Below are 21334 nucleotides of genomic sequence, written 5' to 3'. Positions count from 1 at the left end.
CTTTAAAACTCTTCATGCGGCTACGGAATGCACGTGTATATACACACATCCATGAACAAGGTGCTGCACACGACAGCACCAACTCCAGCTCCTCCTGACACCTCTGCAATTTCAGCATCGCCTTTTCCAGCAGGTGTTTCCTTCCAAAGGGAAAACCAACCTCATTTATCAGGCAGGATTCTAATGGAACCATCCTTATAGCAAAGAACTTCTTAACATCTAATTCCCCAGCTTCTGGCTGTGTTTTGGAGGCAGCAACACTCCAGCCATTCCCATCCCTTAGTGCTGCTAATGCTTCTCTTTCCCTTTACTCACAGGTCACCTGTGTCCCACGTGGAGCACGTCCCCTTCCTGACAGCTCCGAAAGGTAGGAAAGAAAACACAATTTCTCCTTTTTTTCTCCAAAATAGAACTTTAATATATATATGCATATTTACACACACACTTCACGCACACGCTAGAGAGAAGCTGAAAGAATGCAAACCAAGGGGGGGGTCCCACACCAGAGTGGTGCAGAGCTACAGCCCCACCGCAGCAGCTCCGGTTCTTACCTGCTCCACGATTCACATTCACCAAACCATAGCCCGGAGCTCACGTTCACTGAGCAAAATCACAACCACAGGAGTCAAGGAAAACAAAGGAAACGGTTCTCAAACCCAGTCCAGTGTCCAAAAAAAAACCAGCTTAGAAATCTAAATGTACAAATTCAACCTTAAAATGGTTTAGTGCAAATAGGAAAATTAACGGCATCATTTTAAGGTATTTAAATAAGCTTTAATATAACTATAGTGCTTCATTCCTATACACGTTTTCCCATCAATAGATGCAACAGCACAAGAGCATTTCTTAAGAGTGGGGACAAACCCAGAACCTGGGAAGAAACAGCATAAAGTCATTTGTTAAATCATTTATTTATATTCAACTTAAAAGTTTGTTAAAGGGAGATCTGGGGCACTGAGCAGTGGAGGAGCAGTTATCAATGTACTGCTCATGGAGCGGATGGGCCAAGGGGAAAGGGGAGCAGGAGGGGCAAGAAACCTCGTCCCTTCCCTGCCCTTCAGCACAGGGCGATGCTGGTGGTGGTCAGTGGCTGCTGAGGGCTGGGTCCGGCCGTCAGAAGGTCTCGTCGTCATTGCAGTCGGCCGTCCAGTGCCCGAACACCTCGCAGGTGTCACAGTAGGGCCGCTCCTCCCTCCTGCTGCCATGGTAGCTGGAGTGTGGTGGCTCCTCCAGCATCTGCGCCTGTGTGGGGCAGTCCTCGGTGTCGTGGAGGTCGAAGCAGCCGCAGATGTCACAGAAGAGACGCAGTTTCTTCGTGGACACACTTTCCTCCTCGCTGCAAGGGCGGCAGGGGCACAAGTCAAAGGTGAAAGTCCCTCCCCTGCCCGTTACCGACACCGAGGGAGCGCTGCAGCAGTCAACCAAGACCATAAAACACAAAAGCCCTTCTGATGATCTTCAGACACCTCGAGTAGCCCAGAACCCCTAACACTGTGTAAGGACAGACTGCTCCGTGTGTGTATCTGCACAGATACAGACACTGTTTGGAAAAGAATCACACAAACTGGTTTCTCTTCCCCTTCAGAGGGCACATCTGAGGTCACGATCCATCAAACAGGTTTTAGTGTGATTTCTCCAGACTCTCAGAGTAGTTACTGGCCTCTTGAGAGCAAAAATGCTCCTCCTCAACTTGGAAAGGGCCAGACTGAACCGTGAGTGACAACAAACCTGTTCTGAGACATCAGTGCTTGTGACTGGTAACCAAAGGATCATTCTGGGCCGGAAATAGGGCTGGATTCAATTGCTAAATTCAAGGGAATGCTATGATTTTCCTTCCCAACTGACTGCTACCAGCAGTTCCCAACACAAGCCAAGGTTTCCTGTAGGATTTATACCTGTCATAGTTATTTATCTCCTCCTCGTTGCCATTGAGGGCTGCTTCACACATTTTCTGTATTTTCAACTTTAATTCTTCGTTTCTCCTCTGCAGATCCACAATCACTGAATTCAGGAAGTCGATCTACAATAGTCAAGAAGGAGTCAGTAGGTTGAGGACTGAGCTTCACAGAAACCAAGTAACAAAGCAATAACCCTCAGACTGACCTGCACAGCCCTGCATTAACTCTTACCACTGGACTGCTGGGTTACACAGAGCTCCCATAGACAGGACACAGGAACATCCCAAAGGACCTCCAAAGACCCCCAGCACGATTTCCACGCAGGGAGCCAGGCTCTCCCTCCCAGCCAACCCCTCTGACAGCCTTTGGTGGGTCTCAAGCCACCCCTGACTGCTCAGCTTCCTTTTCTAATGTACATTTTGAACACAAATCCCATGTGTTCTGATCAGAACCGTGTCCCTGCTCCCCCAGGCCTGCAGCTCTGGTGGATACCCCTGGAGCTATCCCAAGGGGCAGTGGGACAGCAGAGTGCACCCATCAGCATCTCACACAGAGATCATAAGCCAGAGCACTGCTGAACGTAACTGAGCAATGCAAACTTCACACAGTGAATACAGGAAAGGAAGCCAAGAAGTGGCACAAACCTCGTGCTGATGGGGAGGAAGGGTTGTCACCAGCAGGGGAATTCAAGGAGGCAGAAAACCAGAAAAAGATTGGTGGTTAGTGAGTGTTAATTACAGTCTTCTGATCTCTGCACACACTAGGAAGGACATCAGGGATCTAACAAGGACTTCAGTCACAAGCAGAAGGTGCTTCTATTCCAACCTCATTTCCTAGGCACTCGTTGCCACAGGCTGCCTGTTACATGGCAGCACTTCACAAGTTCATGATCACTGCTCCTGTTACCCAGCACGTGTGAACTGAGCAGCTTCCTCGCTCCGCTGCATGCACAGACCCTCGTTCTGAGTGAAGTTCTGCAGGTCAGCAGCAAAGACCAACATTTCCAACTGCAGGAGCTCAGCTTGCCCATTCCCCAGCACTGCAGGTTCAGGTGGCCCCCACCTCATTCCTCATTCACACCCAAGAAACCCTTGGAAAGAATCCGGGGAGCAGCTCCACCCATGGGCTGCACATCAGAACCTGCCACCCTGCCTTCCTGCTCACCTCCTCCAGTCACCAGAGCTACTACCCCAGTGTCCCTCATCCCTTGGTTCTTATTACTCCCTGTCATTCATATTTCCCTTCACAAGCAGGTGGTTACAGGATAAATGTGCCCAATATCATCCTGATTTACAGAATCTGTCAGCAACTGGCTTTTGAAAAGCATCTCCTGTGCCTGCAGACGTGTGGCTGTTTTCTTATGCTGCTGTTCCACATCAAATACCTGCTTCTCCTTTGTGATTTCATCTTGCAGATCAGCAGCAATGTCACCTTTAAAGGAAAAGAAACCAAGCTATAAGATGACACATACACAGTGCCTGAGTCAGAACTGAAGTCATGTCAATCTCTAGTCCTACTCTGATCACTTGCGGTAAGGTCAGGGTAACTTCTGGGGGGAAGTGTTTTGGCTGCTGCATATTAAATACTGTGCATTACTTATTAAAGACATAAACCGTGTGTGTAGGTGACAGCTGAGGTTCACAACCCCGCAGGGAAATGCTCCTCTGCTGCTGATTTGAGATGGAGCTCAAGAAGCTCAACATAAGACAAGGATGAGTGGATGAAGTGTAGGGGTCTCATCCTGCGCCCAAGTAGGTGGTTTTGGTACGGTGCCTACACGGCACTTTGCAGCTCCAGCAAGGAAACCCAGGATCAGCCTGAGAGGGGCTCTTGCACAGAAGCCACACCATGAACAGGATAAAGCCTCTGCAGGTGATTCACTTCAGTTCAGATCAACCCCACCCTGGTGTCAGTGGGGTTCAGGGTTTCCTTCATGCAAATCTTAGGTGCATTCTACAGGAAGCAGTCCCACTTCTCAGGAGGTTCAGTGCAGTCAAGGCTCCTTTCACCACCTGGTACCAGTGGCAAAGATCTATGAGGCTAAAGCTGAAGGCAGAGAGTCCGTGGAGAGGCCGCTCTTACCTGAGGAGCCCACTTCAGTTAAAGGCTGCCCATTCTCCTTGAGCTTTTGCTCCAAGCTCTTCACCTTTTCCTCGAGCTGCAGTTTGTCACATTCCAGCGACTTCACCACTGACTGCAGGGTTTTGGCAGAGGCGTTTTCCCCGCGGAGCACCATGATCTGTAAGAGTCAGAGAGGAATGCCCAGACATTCCAGAATGAGCTCGGGACACCAGGGCAATGTCCTTAGTAGCAAGGGCTAAACAACCCCCCCAAGTACATGCTGGAGCTCACCTAACCAGGCCCAGAGATCTAAGGTTTAAGTATGCTACATTAATAAAGACATCAGCCAACTCTTCAGTAGGTCAGCACACAAAGCTCCATCCCTGGCAGTGTTCAAGGCCAGGCTGGACAAAGCCTTGGGTGATATGGTTTAGTGTGAGGTGTCCCTGCCCATGGCAGGGGGGTTGGAACTGGATGATCTTAAGGTCCTTTCCAACCCTAACTATGCTATGGTTCTATATGCTCCTAGCCATAACTTGGTATGAAATGAAGCAACCTCTCACTGTTGTCATTTACCTCGTTTCGGAGTTTTTCCAGTTCCTCATCTTTCTGTGTGATCAAGGCACTAGTAACATTGATGGATTTCTGTAAAGATGCTCTCTCTTCATCAATTTCTTTCTGTAATGTTGATTCTCTAAAAGAAAACCCAATACAACCAGAAATCACCTAAAGAATGGGTTATTGTGGACTCCTTAAAGAAGTCTAATTTAATTCCAAGTAAAACCAAATCCCTAAGTTAAAGCACAGTAGAAATAAACCACTGTGAAGTGGTTCTTAACAAGCAGGTTTCCATCCTGTACTTGACAGAGGTTCTATGTATCAAATTCAGATGTTAAACTGTGGAAACAAAGCAAAACACTTTACCTAGGGAATACATGCCAGAATCTGCTTAGCAGCGTAGCCATTTGCATTTAAAGCAGCAAGTTAACAGACTGGGGAGATAACAGGATAAAGAAACACATTGCACAATGTTCCACACAACCTAACTTCAGTTTTGTTACTTCTTGGAAGTTACTAACAAGCAACAAAACACACATGCAAAGCTCATTGTACAAACTGTCATGCAAAGCATTGATGGTGCTGGAAATATCAGCTGGTCCTCACTAATTTCAGTGGCATCATTAGCTCCTGACACACGTGCTTGGAGTTTCTGGGCCTTTAACAGAACCTTTCTGGGCCTCAGCACAAAACCCCTTGGGGTTTGATTCACTTCTTGGAAGAAGAGCTAAAAACAAATCCACCAAAGCAGGAATAAACCCTTGTTGTGTCCCTGTGTGCAGTTCTCTCAACCCTTCCAGCTGAGCTAATGAGAGCTACAACCTCTGCCCACAATTCCTGTCATCTTAAGGCACTAGAGCTTTGACATCCTCACAGTGATGCTAATGGCTCTTACTGAGAGGTCACACAAAACACACAGAGTAACTGTCCCCTGATGTGAGGACTTTGGCTGTAAAAGTTCCCTACAAGCTGAAAGGGTTTGGTTTTGCTAAAATAAAAAATAAATGAAATATATAATAATAGGAAATATATAATAATAGTAATAATAACAACAATAATTATTATTAATAATAGGTTATGACTCCAAAATTGATGTGTTCCTCCTCTAGGAGGAACTCAACTTTTCAGAGCCCTGGGCAGTGCTCAGCAGCCAAGTGCCTCTGAGCTTCTGCAGGCACAGCCACTGCTCTGTTCCATACATCCCAGAGCAGATGACAATGCTCTTGCTGCCACCAGCACTGAGCTGCTCCTGTGTCTTACTAGCAGGCATGGCTGAAGACAAACTAGGCTGCCCAAATGTGTACTCACTACACAAAAAGCAGGAGGAGCCAATACTTCAAAGGTACCAAATGACTTAATGGTTTCACTGAAGTAACTACACTGCCCTCTGTGAAGGCTGTTCAGGGGTTTTGGAGCAGAATTCATCCTTATGTGACGATGCTCAGGAGGGAAGGGACAGTTATTAATTGGAAAGGAAAGAATTTCCTACCCACAATATGTACAGTTAGTGAGAGCCACGATACCCAGAGCATGAAGGACAATAAATCTCACCGACTCAATAGGAAACTCAACAATGAGAACACAATTAATGCAATTCTTTCATTGTTAAGATTATACTTGGGAATGGAAGCAGCAAGTGGAGAATCTGGGGTTTAGAAAAGCTGATGCAGCGACCAAACAAGGACCAAAAGGTTGGTTTGGGGTTTGGTATATTTTTCACAATGAGAGAATTAAGAGAAGCAGAAACACAACGAATTGCAGACTGCACAATCTGGCCTTCAAATACAAGTTATACTCTTGTTAATAAAAACCAAATGGGCAATGGCATTTAACAGAGCTTATTCAGCAGAGCACTAAAAGCACAATGGCAGGATCCTTGAGGATCACACATGTGCTCTGGCCTAACCCATGCTGAGCTGAATCAAAAGCACAGGGGGCAGTGGGGAAAGAAATGTGCCACTGAGGCATGGGACACTGCACATGGGACGCTGCACATGGCACAGAGCAGAGCTGCAAATCCAGCATTTACTGGGAAGTTCATCTGGAAGTTGCTGCTCACCAGCTCTGCTGTATCCAAGCCTTCACTGAGCCTCCTGTGCTACACAGGCAGCTACAGAGGGGCAGATGGATACCCCAGTGACTCGGCTCGTGCTCAAGACCTTGTTCTTTAGCCAAGGTTTTCACTTCATGGTCAGATCTCCATTGCTGAGATCAAGACCAAACATAAGGGGTTTGTACAAATACAGTTCCCTTGCCATTTATTGGGATTGGTTTCAGCCACCCCAAGCATTTAAGTGGTTGAAAAAGGCAAACAGTTGGTGAGCATATAAATATGTATCTACAAATTCAATGTAGGAGTCTAGAATACTGTAACACAAGGGGAGAGAAACAAGAGAAGAAAGGAGGAGGGAAAACAAGAGGGGAAAATGTCCCTGTATGGCAGCATTGGTTTTTCCTTTCTCCAGGAGCCACACTCTGCAGGCCCTCAAAAATGCTGAAACTGGACAACCTACAGCTATAATAGGTGTTACACCTAGAGTAGGTGTAAGTCACAACACTCTTAATGTAAGTGTGAATCACGGTTCACTTCCAGCATCAGCTGAGTGCCCCACTGATGCTTCAGTATCATTTGGGGTGTGATTCAGACAGTAAATGTAAGCAGTGTATGTTACACGTGAAAGAACCACACAGTCCTAACCTGCAAGAAAAACCTTATGGAAACTGTTTTATCAGGGAAAAACAAAACAGGGAATTGATTTGGTGAACCTGAACTTTTCCCCTGCAAATTCAAACACAAAATAACTTCTTTCCAGCAGGGATAAGCAGCAATGAAAACGACTTTGTCATTTCACACACCATTTTAACATTTCCCTTCCCTGAGGAGGTTAAAGCACATCTGGAGCAGTGGGAGCCAAGGGGGGAGAGAGGTTTTGGTTTAACAGTTACAAAAATCACCCAGATTCTTCCCTTACTACAAAAATAAGAAATTCTAAGAATGAAGCAAATACCTTAAAGTGCTACTGGGGAAGCTTTAAGAATGCAAGATAACAAGAACCACGTTAGAAACATGGAGTAGAAATGCAAAATACTGTAAGGAAGAACTAAATCTGCACCAAGGGGCTATTTGTTTTGGTTAAAAATATAGACCTTTTCAATATGTGTATATATATTGCTGAGTATTTTACAAAACGAAAGCAAGACACCAAGGGACAAAGGCAGCCAAATATGTACAACAACTTTACTTGAAAAGAAAAAGAAAGAAAGAAAAAGAACTATTTATTGTAACGTGGATAGACTTTCTTGAGTCTTACCATTAAAGACACACAGATATAGCAAGGGAAGCAAGGGTAGGAAAGGGAAGAGAGAGGAATGAGATGAGTATCGATAAATAGCGCAAGCTCAAAGACAGTCAGACAGTCAGCAACCCACAGAGAACCTGAGGCAACACAGAACCCCCTTAGACTCAAAGACCAAACTCCTGTCACTCCCAGCCTATTTCATACAGGGAGCTGCTAAAATAGAGGAAAACAATAGCTGGGGATGGAAGGAAGGTGAGAAAACTGCTGGAGATCTGACCTAATGGAAACAGAAGGATGCCTCCTTCTCAATATCTCAATTACTTAGGACAAAAGGAAGAAATCCTCGCTCCTCTCATCACCAGCTCCAGTGGGATTTGGGAATTTAGAGACTTTCCAACTTAGCTCTTCATTCAGCCTAACTTTTTGTTAGCAAACAATGTCATATGTGGCATGTTTTGACCCCTAGAGCCTGCACTCTGTGTCAGTAACATTGACTGTTAATGGGTTTATCCTTTCTATTGGAGTTTATTCAACACTGTTGAGGAACGTCACTTAAGCCAGTGACAAACCTGAGCATCTCAAGTGTAACCAACTGATATTTAAATGCACTGTAATGATTTAATAGTTATTGAGATTATTTCAGGCAGCTCACACAGCACAGAAACAGGAAGAAAATGAGAGCCAGACACCTTTCTTTATACAAGTTAACAAAGAGTCTGGATGTCAAGTGGTCTTTACATCAGCTGGAGACTTCTCTCCTTGTCCTCTCCTTCACCTCATCTTAAAACCTGAACTTACCCTATTCTCTGTGGCCAAAGGCTGCATCAGAGCTGGAGGTTCAACTCCTGCCTCTGCAGAACAACTGCCCCAACTCATATGTTCTCTGAGGGACCTTTAGCTTGTGTCATATCCGGGTGCTTCAGAAGAGTGTGAGATGTACCAAGCCCCTGAATAACAGACTAACAAGGACTAACCCAGGGAGCAGTGTGTAACACTGAGCAGCTAAGGACATGCCCTCACTGCTCTTTGTTGTGGCCATTATAAAGTCAGGGTATTTACCAGGGTTGGTTTGTTTTCCCTGGCACACAGGAGGTGTCATGCAGAGCTGCATCTTTTTCTAAGGATTTCTGTAACTGCTTCTGAAAGCCCACATTTCCCTAAAAGACATCATGCCCATCAGCTTCCAGCCACACACTGCAGTAAGTCAGTGACCTTTGTAACTTGGGAACATTTATTGAACAGCCCAGTTTACAAACGGATGCCTCAGTCACCCAGGACAAATCTCCTGGTGTTTAAAAACAGTGCTGAATGAACTGCAATAGCTACTGCCGCAGGGAACTCAACATCCCAGATTATGAGAGCAATACAGTTAATGCTGAATAACTGCTGCTTTCCTCTCTAGTCTTTCCTTTTTAAATAACAACCCTAGCTTAACTGTGTTTTCCCATTATTCCTTAAGCACTCGATGGGTTGGATCTGTATGTGTGTGCTTTAATCTGACTGAGGGACAATCCAATACTCCAGAGCAGACAAAACCCAGACACAGAACTGGCTACTGGAAATGAGAACTACTGCCATACAAGAGGTGCAAAACTAAAGAGGAAAAGTGCTACTGCTTACATTAATAGTTACATTTCCTTCACACTTTTAATGAAGCCCATGTGGAAATTGCATCTGTAATGTGTGTGACAACCTCAGCACTTTTCCCTATGACACCACAGAAAAGAACTGCTTTCTTAGCAGTGTTTTTGCATTATGCTTTCTGAAGGGTTCTGTAGGATTGCAGAGTTAAACACACATCAGCAAAAACCAACTTACCTCTTTTTCATCTCTAATAACTGGTTATTGAGTACTGATCTCTCCTCTTCCAGCTAAAACACAAGGACAGAAAGACTGCAGTTAATACGCTAAGGATTGTTTCCTTGGTGTGATGTATCAGAGCAGCATTATCATAAAACAAAGACAAGAGGCTACAGAGCCTACAAATCCTCAAAGTAATTGATTTTCCACACAAACACAAACTGTTCAGTGACAAGAACACCAAATCATGACTGGCTGTTACTGCTTTACCCAGCATTTCCATGCTCTGTGCACACAAGAATGGTGTGAGGCTGGCATTACCTTAAACACCAAAGAGAAACATACACCTTTGTGTGCCTGGTTGTTGAGTTTCGGCCAGTATTGGTGAATTACTGGATCTGCTGTGGTTCTGACCTGGATAACTGAGCTACTGATCCATGTTTGTTACTGTGCTGCTATTTAGAGATAAATTATTGATCCCTAAAGCTGTCAGTCTGGTGTTGGTTACTGTATCCTGAACCTCTGACTCAGTGGGGCCACCTTAAGCTCTTGCAACTGGTAAGGCCTTCAGCTTCAGATACTGCTGCTGCAGGTTCCTGGGGTGCAAACCAACAACATGAAAAGCAAACCAAGACAACCAACCATAACTTGTACAACAACAAACTGTAAAGGCAGCTTATACAAACCCTTACAGACAGGTGACAAACACACAGAGAGGAGAACATGAGAATTCAGAGAAACGTTCCACTTGTAAATCTGCTCTTCCTCTAGCAGCACATTTCTCTGGTCACACCGTGCAGCATTAACCTGGCCATGATCCACAATCACCCTAGGAGAAGCTTGACCGCCTGGTGTTTGTGCTCTTGGCTGCCACTCAAATCGGACAAACCTCGCAGTGACATTGTTCCCCCTTTGCTCCCAGAGGCCATGCCCACAGTGCTCTCTGATGCTCCCCTCTACCAATAGCTTTCTTCCCCTAAAAGACTGTGGTGCCTGTTTAACTTGGAAAATCCTCCAGCATTTGTGGAATGCTCCCAGGCTGTGAGCACAGACCCTGCATCTCCTCCCTTTTCGTTTTCTGGCTGGCTGTGGAAAGGGCAATGATTTTTGTACACATCAAGATAGAAATGGATTAAAAGAGAGAAAAGTAAAGGACAAGATATCAGAGGGCTTCCAGACCCCTGGGGCAGCTGCACTGAGTCATGGATCAAGCCTTGAGCAGCTTCCTGGTAGAAGGGGAGAAAGGACACCCCTTCTCTCATCACCTTCATCCTGAAATCTGCTCTCATTACCCTCAGAGCAGACTTCTCACATACCTTTAATAAAAGATGGATGAGCTGAGCTAGCATAGATGTCTCTGCACTGTTTCCAGTGAAGTTAAAATACCTGGGCAGGTCTGAGCTCCCAGAATGCCACCACAACTAAACTGAAGCCAGAAAAGTTTGCCAAGCTCAGTATCTGAGTGTGAATCTTTAACTAATTACAAACAGCTACTTACTTACGGATCGATACAGCAAAGCATCTTTAGCATAAGATGCTTTAACCTTTAGATGTCAGGATAAATCATTCATGAAAGTGTTCATTAATTTTGCAGTGTGTCACATGCAGCCACAGATTCCCTACCCCAATTGACTACACACTCGCTAGAATTTACCATTACCATAGCAACTGCTCAAAATACTCACACCATATGCTCGCTACCTTCCTTACTGCATCCGAACAGGCACATGCACCGGCGCTCACACGGACTGAAGTGCTGCTGCTTGCTGAGCTTTCACCCCTACTGCCAGAGTTTCTGTATCCCCTGTGTGAAATGCAGCTCCCGGAGGAAGCCTGCCCTGTCAAACCTCTTCACTGCTACCACCAACGCTTGATCTCTAAAATCTAATCGAGCAATTCTTGATAGTAATGTTTTCCCATTCCCCATGGACAGCCGGAACCAGTGGAGTCCAAAGCTCGCTGCAACTTGGTGCCTGGACATGAGTGCATGCATCCAAGCGATAGCAGGGCAGAAGTGGTGTTGGGACCCCCGGGACTGTGGCTAACCCAAGAGTGTGGATCCTCGAGGCTGGCTGGTTTTGTTGCCATTTCATTAAGAGAACTCAGCAGAGGCAGAATGAGGGGACTTAAGTTCAGTCTTAAGTCCCCCTGAAACACCAAAGGCCTCTTCCAGCCTTTCAGGAGGCTGTGCAGCTCACTACACCTAAAGACACCACAGCCCAAATCCTACGTTTAGGAAATGCAACAGGCGGCATTGCCGTGTTTCTGAGATTCAGACTGTATTTTCCTTGCAGAAGGCATCATGCAACACAAATGGCTGTGGAAGGCAAACACTGTTTGTTTCTCCAAGCTCTAGCAGATCTTCCAGATCTTTGATCTTGGTGCTGTCTACTCGCAGGCAGAAAAGGCTGTGGTGCAGGTGAACTGGGCATATTCCAGTTTCCAAGGCGACTGACTAATGTCTGTCACAGGTTCAGCCATCCCTCCTGTTGCCGAATCCTTTTCCAGTTACAACTCCTTCTGAAAATACCAGGTTGCCTCCAAGACTCCGAAACAAATTAAGATCCCATGTGGGTGTGGGGAGCAGAGCTCCCACTGGCTGCTCAGGATGGCAGCGTTCTCTTACCACACCACTACTCAGATGCTGCATGAGTCAGTGCTTGAGCCCACACGTCTGGGTCTCCTGTTCATCATCTCCAAAGGCTCCTTAAGCTGAAGGAGCTCGTGCATTACTCCTGTCAGCAGCCAAAAGGATTCAGAAACTGGACAGATCCATACTCGCCCATCCTCAGTGTTTCCAAGCAGGACCCCTGAGGAAGAGCCAGCCTCTTGGCTTTAAAGATATTAGGCTTTGCTGCAGGATGGAGGAGATCTGCTCCACTGTCCCTGGGAACAGCCCCCTCTTCTGCACCAGTGCTACCTCAGAAAGGCAACAGATAAATCCACGTCTTCTGCATTCTTGCTTTTGGGTAAGATCTTCCAAAGATCTCTTCATGTGGCTGTCACTGGAACTCCTCCACAAGAACTAATCCCATGGTGTTTAATGACTGTAAATCTAATTTCTCTTTTGGCAAGCACCAGTGCTGCAGGCTGGTAACTGAGCCCGTGCTGATTCCAGCAGCATGTGCAAATGAATTTAACTTACATTTTACTGTTACATTTGAGACCTTTTCTCCCCTATGAACTACCACCAGAAAACCATCTTACACCAGTTCTAGTCCCCTGGTACCCACCACCTGGCTGCAGCACTCTCCATCTACATGCACAGTACAAAGTTTAAGCAAGCATAGATGTGCCCAGCACTTTAGAGACAGAGTCCACCCAAGTAATTTTAAACAGTATAATCCTAAATACTCTTCTGTTTAGTGGGAAGGTGGAGCAGGAATAAAGAGGAGGAGAATTAAACAGATTTCCTTTGTACCGAGTAGGTATTTCCACAGTTGTGTAACAAAATTTCTCCTGACACAAATAGCAAGTATCTGTTAATACATTTGGCTAAAGCTTATTCAATTTACTCTCATTCCCAAGCCTCCAAAGTATCCCCCATGGGTTATGCAAGCTTCTGCCAGCCTGCAGCTCAAACCTCCCCATGCAGGTGGCTTCCAAATGTATTTTCAAACACCCTCAGCACAACTCATGTTTCAAGCACAAACATGCAGTGCAACGTCACCCGGCACCAGCGGAAACAGCACGCACAGAGAGCAGGGAAGCTCCCAGCCACTCTACCTTCTGATGGCTTGTGACTTCGTCCCTGCTCCTGCCCAGCTCCTCGGCAAGTTTCACGTTCTCCTCTTGCAAAGCTGCGAGCTGCTGGGACTTCTGAGCTGCTGCCAGCTTCAGTGCTTCGCTGCGAGGAGGACAGGGAGAGCATCGTTACCATAGGAACCCGAGAGGCAGGAAAAAACTGTGGGAGAGAGTCAGCTTCACAGCTTGGAAAAATACATCTGGGTCACGTGTCTAATGGGATCTGGGAGGAAGGTGGCAATCCGCACCTCAGATGCGCAGGGATGGGTTTAACCCTGAAAGCAGCAGCACAGAACTCCTTTTGCATTCAATGTCGCTGATAGTAAAAGAAAAGGGAGCTCAGAGTGGGAGCTCTGCGTGCTTCCAATGGTCTGTGAGTGCCTGGATTTGGAAAGACAGGGCAGGGTTTGACAAGAGGGTTGGCAAGGTTTAGAGCTGGGACTTTCTCAGAAGTGAACTCTGTAGCCAGAGGTAAAATTGTTAAGAAAGAAAGAAAGAAAAAGGGGTAAAAAGAAGAGGAAAAACCCAGCTAAAAGCTCACAGTTCACTTTTTAAATACCCCCTACAAGGTCTGACATCCAACCATACAAGAATGTATGCAAGGTTATAGGAGGCAAAACAGCAAAGTATCTGATCTATTCCATTAACAGATACAAACCTGAAAATGAGACAAAACAAAAGCTGATGGAGAAAAGGGATCAGCAGGTTTCATGAGGTTGCTGCCAATGTGTGGTTTCCTTAAATGAGCTTATTTTCAACAAGTTTTTGAAACATGAAGTGGTTTGGATGCCTGCCTGCAGCACAAGTGACTTGCACACGTTTTGAGGATGAAAGACATGAAAAGATAACGTCTTATTCCATTAAGCAGTAATTTTTATGACTGTCTTGCTTCGTAAGCAGCAGTCTCATACTCATATGGGCCAATACTGCACTGACTTAAACCCTGACTGGAATATTAGAAATGCCTTTATGACTGTGGGATGTAGAACCCTTAAGTCAGAAACTTACTCAAGCACTTCAAAATACAAGGACTCTGCTCTACCTCACAGCACATTTAAACCAAAGGAAATCTGATTTACCTATGGAGTTCAGGATGTAGCATGACTAAGATTTTCCAACCATTTCTTCTATCTGCTCTCACCTTGACCCATTTCCCACCTGACCCACCTCGACTGGATTAAGCAGGAAAGCTCACATCACTTCGAATTATCTTGGTACAGCTCTACTTGCTGATGCAGGAACACACCTATTTTTAACCATGACTGCTTGCAGTACTAACCCGTTCTCCTCTCTTTGCTTTTGGTGCTGAAGCAGAGATTCAGGGCATTATAAAAAAAGCACACAAAATCCTGGGGTCAAGTTGTGTGTAATACTTGCTTGTGTTTAGTGCCAAGGAACTTTAAACTGATAGCTGCAAGCGCACTCAGCAGTGCTAAATGAGTACACAAGCCCAGCGGGTATTTCTGCTTTTCTTCATCCATGGAAGGCTCTTTTACAAAGCACACACTGTCATTTCAACGTCTCCCTGCCTCCAAAAGATGCTGCTACAGAGGCAGCCGCATGTCCCTGCCTACAGTCACAGCTCCTGTGGGCAAAATTTTCCCTCTATTATCCCATGCAAAGGCACCACCTTCATGAACCGACCTCACAAGGATGTTCTGCTGATCCAGCAGTGTCTATTATCAAGCTAATTCCTTACTCTAATTAAAACAAGGCAATGCACAAAAGAATTGTAACAACAAAGTTCAATTAAAAAACAGGACAAGCTTCCACATATCCACAACGTCTTGCAGCATGAACAATGAGAGACCACATTCAGCAACACTCTATGACTAAGTTTAGCCTTAAAACATAAAATTAAAACCCCACAAAGATCCTGAGAACACCTTTCAGTGCTGGAGATTTTCAAGGCAGCATCTTCTATAAATAACCTCTGCTTGACAAAACACAGCCTAGTATATTTTGTCTTCCCCCCACACCGGAGTCTACTCGCCCCTTGCTGTTCTAGTGTTGGAGCCACTAATCTGGAGATAATGATTTTGCTTTGGCATCTCCCACAAGCACAGAGGTAGGTCGGAGCTGCTCATGGAATGGAAGCTGCCTTTCTCAAAGGAGGTTCCTGTCTAATCAAGCATGCAGGCTTTTAAAAGCAAACAGCAGTAACTGTCAGTCACACAAACTTGGTGTTAATTCCATGTGCTGATTTCCTTTGTGCCCTGACTTCACCTCAGAGCAGTGGTTAAGAACTGTCACAAAATGACTTATGGACTAATAATAATCATAATTAATTAGTCAAAGCTGCTCTTGGCTCTCAGTCCAGATTCCAGCTCTTACTCCATGAGACAAGAAATTCTTCTCAGAGCAGAGATTGTGATTTAATGTGTGACATCTCTGAAAGCTGGGGGACACACAGCCACTGCAGCAATAACCAGGACTTTTGCTCATGCTGGCACACCAAAAGCTTTGATACAATGAGATTCCATGGGACAAATTACTTTATATCAGATGCTTTACAGTTCATTTGTTGGTGTACAGTGTTCCACATCACCAGTAGTGGTGGTGGCAGTAGTACCTATGTAAGAGGTAATTGCTCAAATGAAACATCTCAAATGATAAGCAGTTAACTCTAGCTTTACATACTACATACAGCATTTGTACTGCACTAGTTACAAAAGAAAAAGAACCAGATTTCCTATAACCAAAGCCACTTGAAACTACTTAACACTCCACATGTAATTAAATCCAAACAGAACTGATGATAAAGCTTTTAAAACAACCTGGTGCCCTCAGGTGGCAGAACTCTATACTTCCTTCAACAAATTCTTTCAGACAATGCTTGGAGTGAAGGATTTGCTTCAACACCCTTCAAGCACTTCAGGAGCAACATTGCTATTTCAAATCCTACACATGTCCAACTGATAAAGCAGATTATTAGGTCAAAAATAAATATCAGGATACCACAGAGGTACTGGAAGTCATTTTTTCATAGAAATTAAAGGTAAATGTAGCTACAAAGGAACAGTTCAACAGATTTAACATTGAAATACTTACAATTCTTTCCTCAGTTCTTCCACTTTCTTGTTCTCCAGATTTAGCAGCTCTTTTGATTTATTAAGTTCCTCTTCATTTTTCAGGTTGTTTTGTTTAAGCATGTCCAACTTAAAGAGAGGAAAAAAAGGCTCATTACACTAATGGAACTACACAGCTCATTCAAAAGAAATCCATTCCTGTCAGAGATCTTGTTGCATGGGACAAGTTGTTGTCTGTTTACTGAGCTTGCATTGACCAAGTAAACACCACAGGCTTGGAACCTCAGTCACTGGCGTTTGGTGACACAATATATTGTATAACAGATAATCTCCGGCCATTCTCATGGCATTACAGCACTCTAGATTTTTTATGTTAATCCAGAAAAGTGAACCCCTGCCATTATCCACATCACAGCTTTTAATTCTCGAGTCATCACATCTCATTAGAAATCATGACTGCTCCAGCACAAGCTGTGGTGTTTAGGGTACCCCAGCTGTTCACTACCCATTATTATGGGAGCTGCAAAAGTTCAAAGAGCCAGAGACCCACAGAGTGCTCCACATCTGCAGAAAAGATGCCAGTTCAATGTTCAGACTAAATACAAATGATAGTTTGTCACTGCACCAAGATTTAAGGGACTACCTTACCTGCTGTATGGTATTTGAAACCACAAGCAGAATACAGAAGGACACAGGTCATCTGGCTATGTCAAGCACCTAGATTTGCCATCAATACATATGCATCTAATAAGCCTCTAACAAGCCAGTCTCTGTTGTGGTGGGAGAGTGACAGAAGCCATCTCTTGCCCAATCTAATTCTCTGTCATTCAATAGTTCTTCCATACAAACCAGGCAAGTCTTTTCATTAAAAAGCATTTAAATGTTCTTACTTCATTCTGTAGCTTCTCATTTGTCTGTCTAGAGTTCTCCAAAGAGGCCAAAGTTTCAATCTTTTCTTTGTGAATGGCATCCTTCTCTTTGGTCACCTTCTCCACAGTCTGGATAACATCATCTGCTATTTTGGCAGCCTATATATAAAGGCAGGGAAAAGAAAGGTATTACCAAAGGGATCCTTGAAAGCAGACGATGAACCACAATACTTTATGCACAGCCCCATAGTTTGCCAGCTGTTTTTCAGTTAAATAAGGACTTCAACTGGGAATTTGCATTTTGAAGCTGCATAAATGGACATGAGAAGATTCAGTTCCATAAAGAAACAGATCATAACCCCATGCCTGTTGTTACCACTGAGGAGGCCCTGCTGCTGCTTATTTAACTCCTGGATTTCTAATTACCACCACTGTGATTGCTCTGAGGCTGCTAACTACTTTAGACAGTAGTAGTTCAATAATATTCACCTCCAGCAGACTACTCTGTGTCCAGAAAATGTGCATTTATAAAAAGCTGTTCAAAATTTGAAAAAGAATTCAAAATTAAATAGGAGATAAAGCCAATTACTGCACTGTTTCAGTGTTGTTCATTGTGCCTTCATGAAGGGAAATACTTCATAAGCACATTAAAATACCTCGATGGGTAGAATACATTCCTATCGGGTATCTTGATTCCAATCTGTATCCAAAGTGATTTTATGCACTTCAAGCCACACAGATTGAAATTCAAAATGCTTTACAGAATTTGTTGGTGGTGAATACCAAACACTTCTGTGAATAAAAAGAACACCAGGATTGTCCATGTCTTTAACAGACCAAAAGCCCTGTAATGTGAATTTAAAGGGTTCTCTTACACTGCTTTTTATCCAATGACATCGACAGCAGCAGTGGGTTGGTTTGTATTTTTCCAATTAACTAAAATTTGAAGTTTGTTATAATTTAACATAAAATGGCACAAAGGTCTAATCTAAAACCTTCTCTCTTACTACTCCAGCTTTTAAGCTGCAGTGTACCTTCAATGGAAGGAGCTGCTCCATTTCTCCTGCCAGATTCTAGAAACAGAACTTCCTTTTATTCACAGCTTATGTTGTTTTCTTGCAGCATTCAGCAACAACATGGGCTTTTACATTTAGAAGTAATTTTGTTTTCGATATTAAAGTGTCTTTCAGACTCACAACTTGAAAAAACCCAAAGTAATATATGGAAAGAGACCATAATTCCAGCCTGTTTATACCAATATGAAGTGCTGATTGTGCAATGAAGTTCAGAGAAGAAAACACCAGGTTAGTGCTCAGGATTAGTATAAACATATTTGATTATTTAACTGTGTTTCAATACCTCAGTTTTTTGTGCTACTGTTTGGGCCTGGAGAATCTCAATCTCTTTTAGTTTCAAAGCCAGATTGTTCATCTCCTCCTGCAGCATCTGATTTTTGCCCTGAGACACCAACAATTTGCTCGAGAGGTCACTATTAGTGTGTTCTAAAAGTAATACTTTGTCATGCAGTTTATAATAATCCTGGGGTAATGTCTCATTGTCTTTTAATCTTTCTTCCTTAATGGTGACCAGAGTCTCCTGTTCAGCACGCAGGCTGTTGTTTTCCTGAAGTAACTTTATTCTCTCCTTCTCCATCACCTCATGGCTGAACTGAAGCTCACCCAACCTCTTGGAGACGCAGCTGTGTAAGTCCTCAAGCTCTGCTTTGGATTTAGACAGGGAAGTAAAGTCACTCTTCAGTCGCTCGATACTGGAAGTAAGCTGCACCATCTCTGCACAGAGGGTTTCTTTTTCTTTAATGATTTCCACCACTTTGGTTTCAGATTTTCCTTTCTCCTGAACTAAAAGTTCTTTCTCTGTCAGAATTTCTTTATTTTTCTCTCTCAGTTCTTGTATCTCCTTTTCTAAGAAGCTGACTTTGCTTTCAAGTTCCACACGTTCTAACAGGAAGGACTCTTTGTCCAGTTTCCTGGCTTCCTTTTCTATGGTTAAGTTTTCTTTCAGAATCACAACCTCTCCATTTAATTTCTGACACTGATCTTGCAACTCAGTCCTCTCTCTGGTCAGCATTTCCTTCTCAGAAGAACAGGTCTCATATGAAGATGACAGGACCTGCCTGGCACGTGATACAGCAGCCAGTTCGTTTTCTAATGTTCTTTTGGCATCCTGAGCCTCTTTCAGAAGGTTTGAAATGTCACATTTACAGGCTATCAGCTCTTGGTTTTCTAGAGTCTTTTTACTTAGTTCCTCCTTGAGGGCTTCAATGGAATCTTGGAGTGTGGAATTCTCTTGGGCCAGAGCTTTCTGGGCTGAGACACCCAACTCACACTCATTCTTCAAAACAGAAACAGCATTTGCAGAAGACTTGTTTTCTTCAAGAAGCTCTAAGTATTTGTCCTCCAACTCCTTCTTCTCTTGGAGAAGAGCTTCGTTGTGCTTTTCCAATTGCAATGACTTATGAAAAACAGATTCCTTTTCTAAGTTCAGTTCATTTATTTTCTCAGTAAAGTCCCTCTCAGCAAGCGCAGCATCTGCTGCAGCCTTGGCAAGCTTTTCAGCAATTGCATTATTTTCATTTAAAAGCTCCTCCCTTTCAGCCAAAAGCTTTCGTTCTGATGAAGAAAGAGCCTCTTTCTCCTGAAGTAACTGAACGCGTTCAGAGTTTGATATCTCTCTTGAGGCTTTAATTTCCTCAAGAAGACAAGAGAGACTAGCAAGGGAATCCTTCAGCTCTGTATTGTCTTTCATCACCTTTTTAAGTTCTTCCTGTTCAGTCTCTAGCTCTGTTTTCATCTCTTCTGTTCTCACACTCAGTGTTTGGTTTTCACTGGCTGTATTGTCTAAACTCACACGCAGGTCTTCTATGCTTTGGAGGAGCATCTCCTTCTCGGACTGCAGGCTTTCAGTTGTCTGCAATAGACTGTTAACTTCATTTTTTAAGGCTATGTTTCTATTTTTAAGATCTAAGTGTTCACCTATGGCTGTATCTCTCTCTGCAGTCAGAGCTGACACCTCCTGCAGTAGCTTTCTTTGGTCTTTGGCCAGCGCCTCACATGAACTTTCCAGCTTCTGAATAACGTCATCTTTGTCTTTAAGAACTGCATCTTTCTCTTCCAATAGTTTCTTCTGATAATTCTCCAGTTCCTCACATTCCTTGATGCGTTTCTGACAAGTCACCTTCATGGCATCTTTGCTGGCCTGAAGTTCTTTCAACTGTTGGAGCAAGGTTGACTTTGAAGACTGGAGAGCATTGTTTTCTTGAATTACCTTCAAGAGTTCTGCCTGTGCTGCCTCTGTTTCAGAGAGTAATTTGCTGTTCTCCAATATCAGTGCTAACTTTTCTGAGCTTTCCTGCTGGCTTTTGGCCTCAGCCTCTTCCTTCTGCTTTAGGATTCTCTGATTTTCAAAATGAAGTTCTTGTTTTACTGTCCAAAGCTCTTCTTGGTCGTGTTGCATTAATAAAACCTTTGATTGCAATTCTAGAAGTTTTGACAACAAGGAAACTCTCTCTACTTTTAAAGCATTTCCTTCCTGCGCCAAAGTCTCTTTTTCTGATATCAAACCCCTCATCTTGTCTGACATTAGTTCAATTTCTTTTCTGGCTGATGCTAACACAGAGCTTAAGGACTAAAGAAATAAAGTCAGGGAGAAGGGAAAACAAAAATGAAATCAAGCAAAAAATGAGAAATGTGCTTTAAGGGTAAATAGTGCTATTGTCATTTCAGTTTGTAGGAAGTGTATACACTGACACACAATAACTGTATGAACTCAAATATTTAACCCACTCCTATTATTTCATTACAAAACACTTGCCATCTGCAAGAAAACGTTTCAGTTATTAAATACTAATAAAAACTCATCATGGTTTGCAGGCTTCTCCATACAAGATTCCATCTTGGTTTTGAAACTACTCTGAATGAATTTTCTGGATGTAAATTACTCAGAAGGAAGAGCCCCAGAATGATTTCCTGAGAAGCCAAGTGAATTAAAATGCAGGGAGTTGTATTAGATACTGACTTCCCATTCTCAAATTCACCTTCTATAAATAAATTCTTCTC

The 21334-nt window shown here is 43.8% G+C and overlaps 1 protein-coding gene across 6 annotated transcripts in view; it reads right to left on the bottom strand.

Annotated features, from left to right (window-relative positions):
* Nucleotides 1-892: 892 nt before the first annotated feature.
* Nucleotides 893-21334, bottom strand: part of CLIP1 (CAP-Gly domain containing linker protein 1) — a 69096-nt gene continuing 48654 nt past the window's right edge. For 4 of the 6 annotated variants that reach the window (XM_034068087.1, XM_034068090.1, XM_034068091.1 and 1 more), the window contains 10 exons: nt 17280-17417; nt 16412-16518; nt 13343-13463; nt 9635-9687; nt 4536-4653; nt 3981-4137; nt 3283-3329; nt 2543-2548; nt 1896-2020; nt 893-1336 (listed from right to left, as the gene is read on the bottom strand). In XM_034068087.1, the coding sequence (XP_033923978.1) occupies nt 1114-1336; nt 1896-2020; nt 2543-2548; nt 3283-3329; nt 3981-4137; nt 4536-4653; nt 9635-9687; nt 13343-13463; nt 16412-16518; nt 17280-17417 (1095 nt within the window). In that variant the 3' untranslated portion in view covers nt 893-1113. The remainder of the gene's footprint in view (nt 1337-1895; nt 2021-2542; nt 2549-3282; nt 3330-3980; nt 4138-4535; nt 4654-9634; nt 9688-13342; nt 13464-16411; nt 16519-17279; nt 17418-21334) is intronic. The other 2 variants (XM_034068089.1, XM_034068092.1) reach the window with 1 other exon arrangement.

Source organism: Melopsittacus undulatus, chromosome 12, assembly GCF_012275295.1.
Source record: "Melopsittacus undulatus isolate bMelUnd1 chromosome 12, bMelUnd1.mat.Z, whole genome shotgun sequence".
NCBI classification, from domain to species: domain Eukaryota; kingdom Metazoa; phylum Chordata; class Aves; order Psittaciformes; family Psittaculidae; genus Melopsittacus; species Melopsittacus undulatus.
The sequence above is the reverse complement of the archived record's forward strand: the minus strand, read 5'-3'. Positions and strand labels throughout refer to the sequence as shown.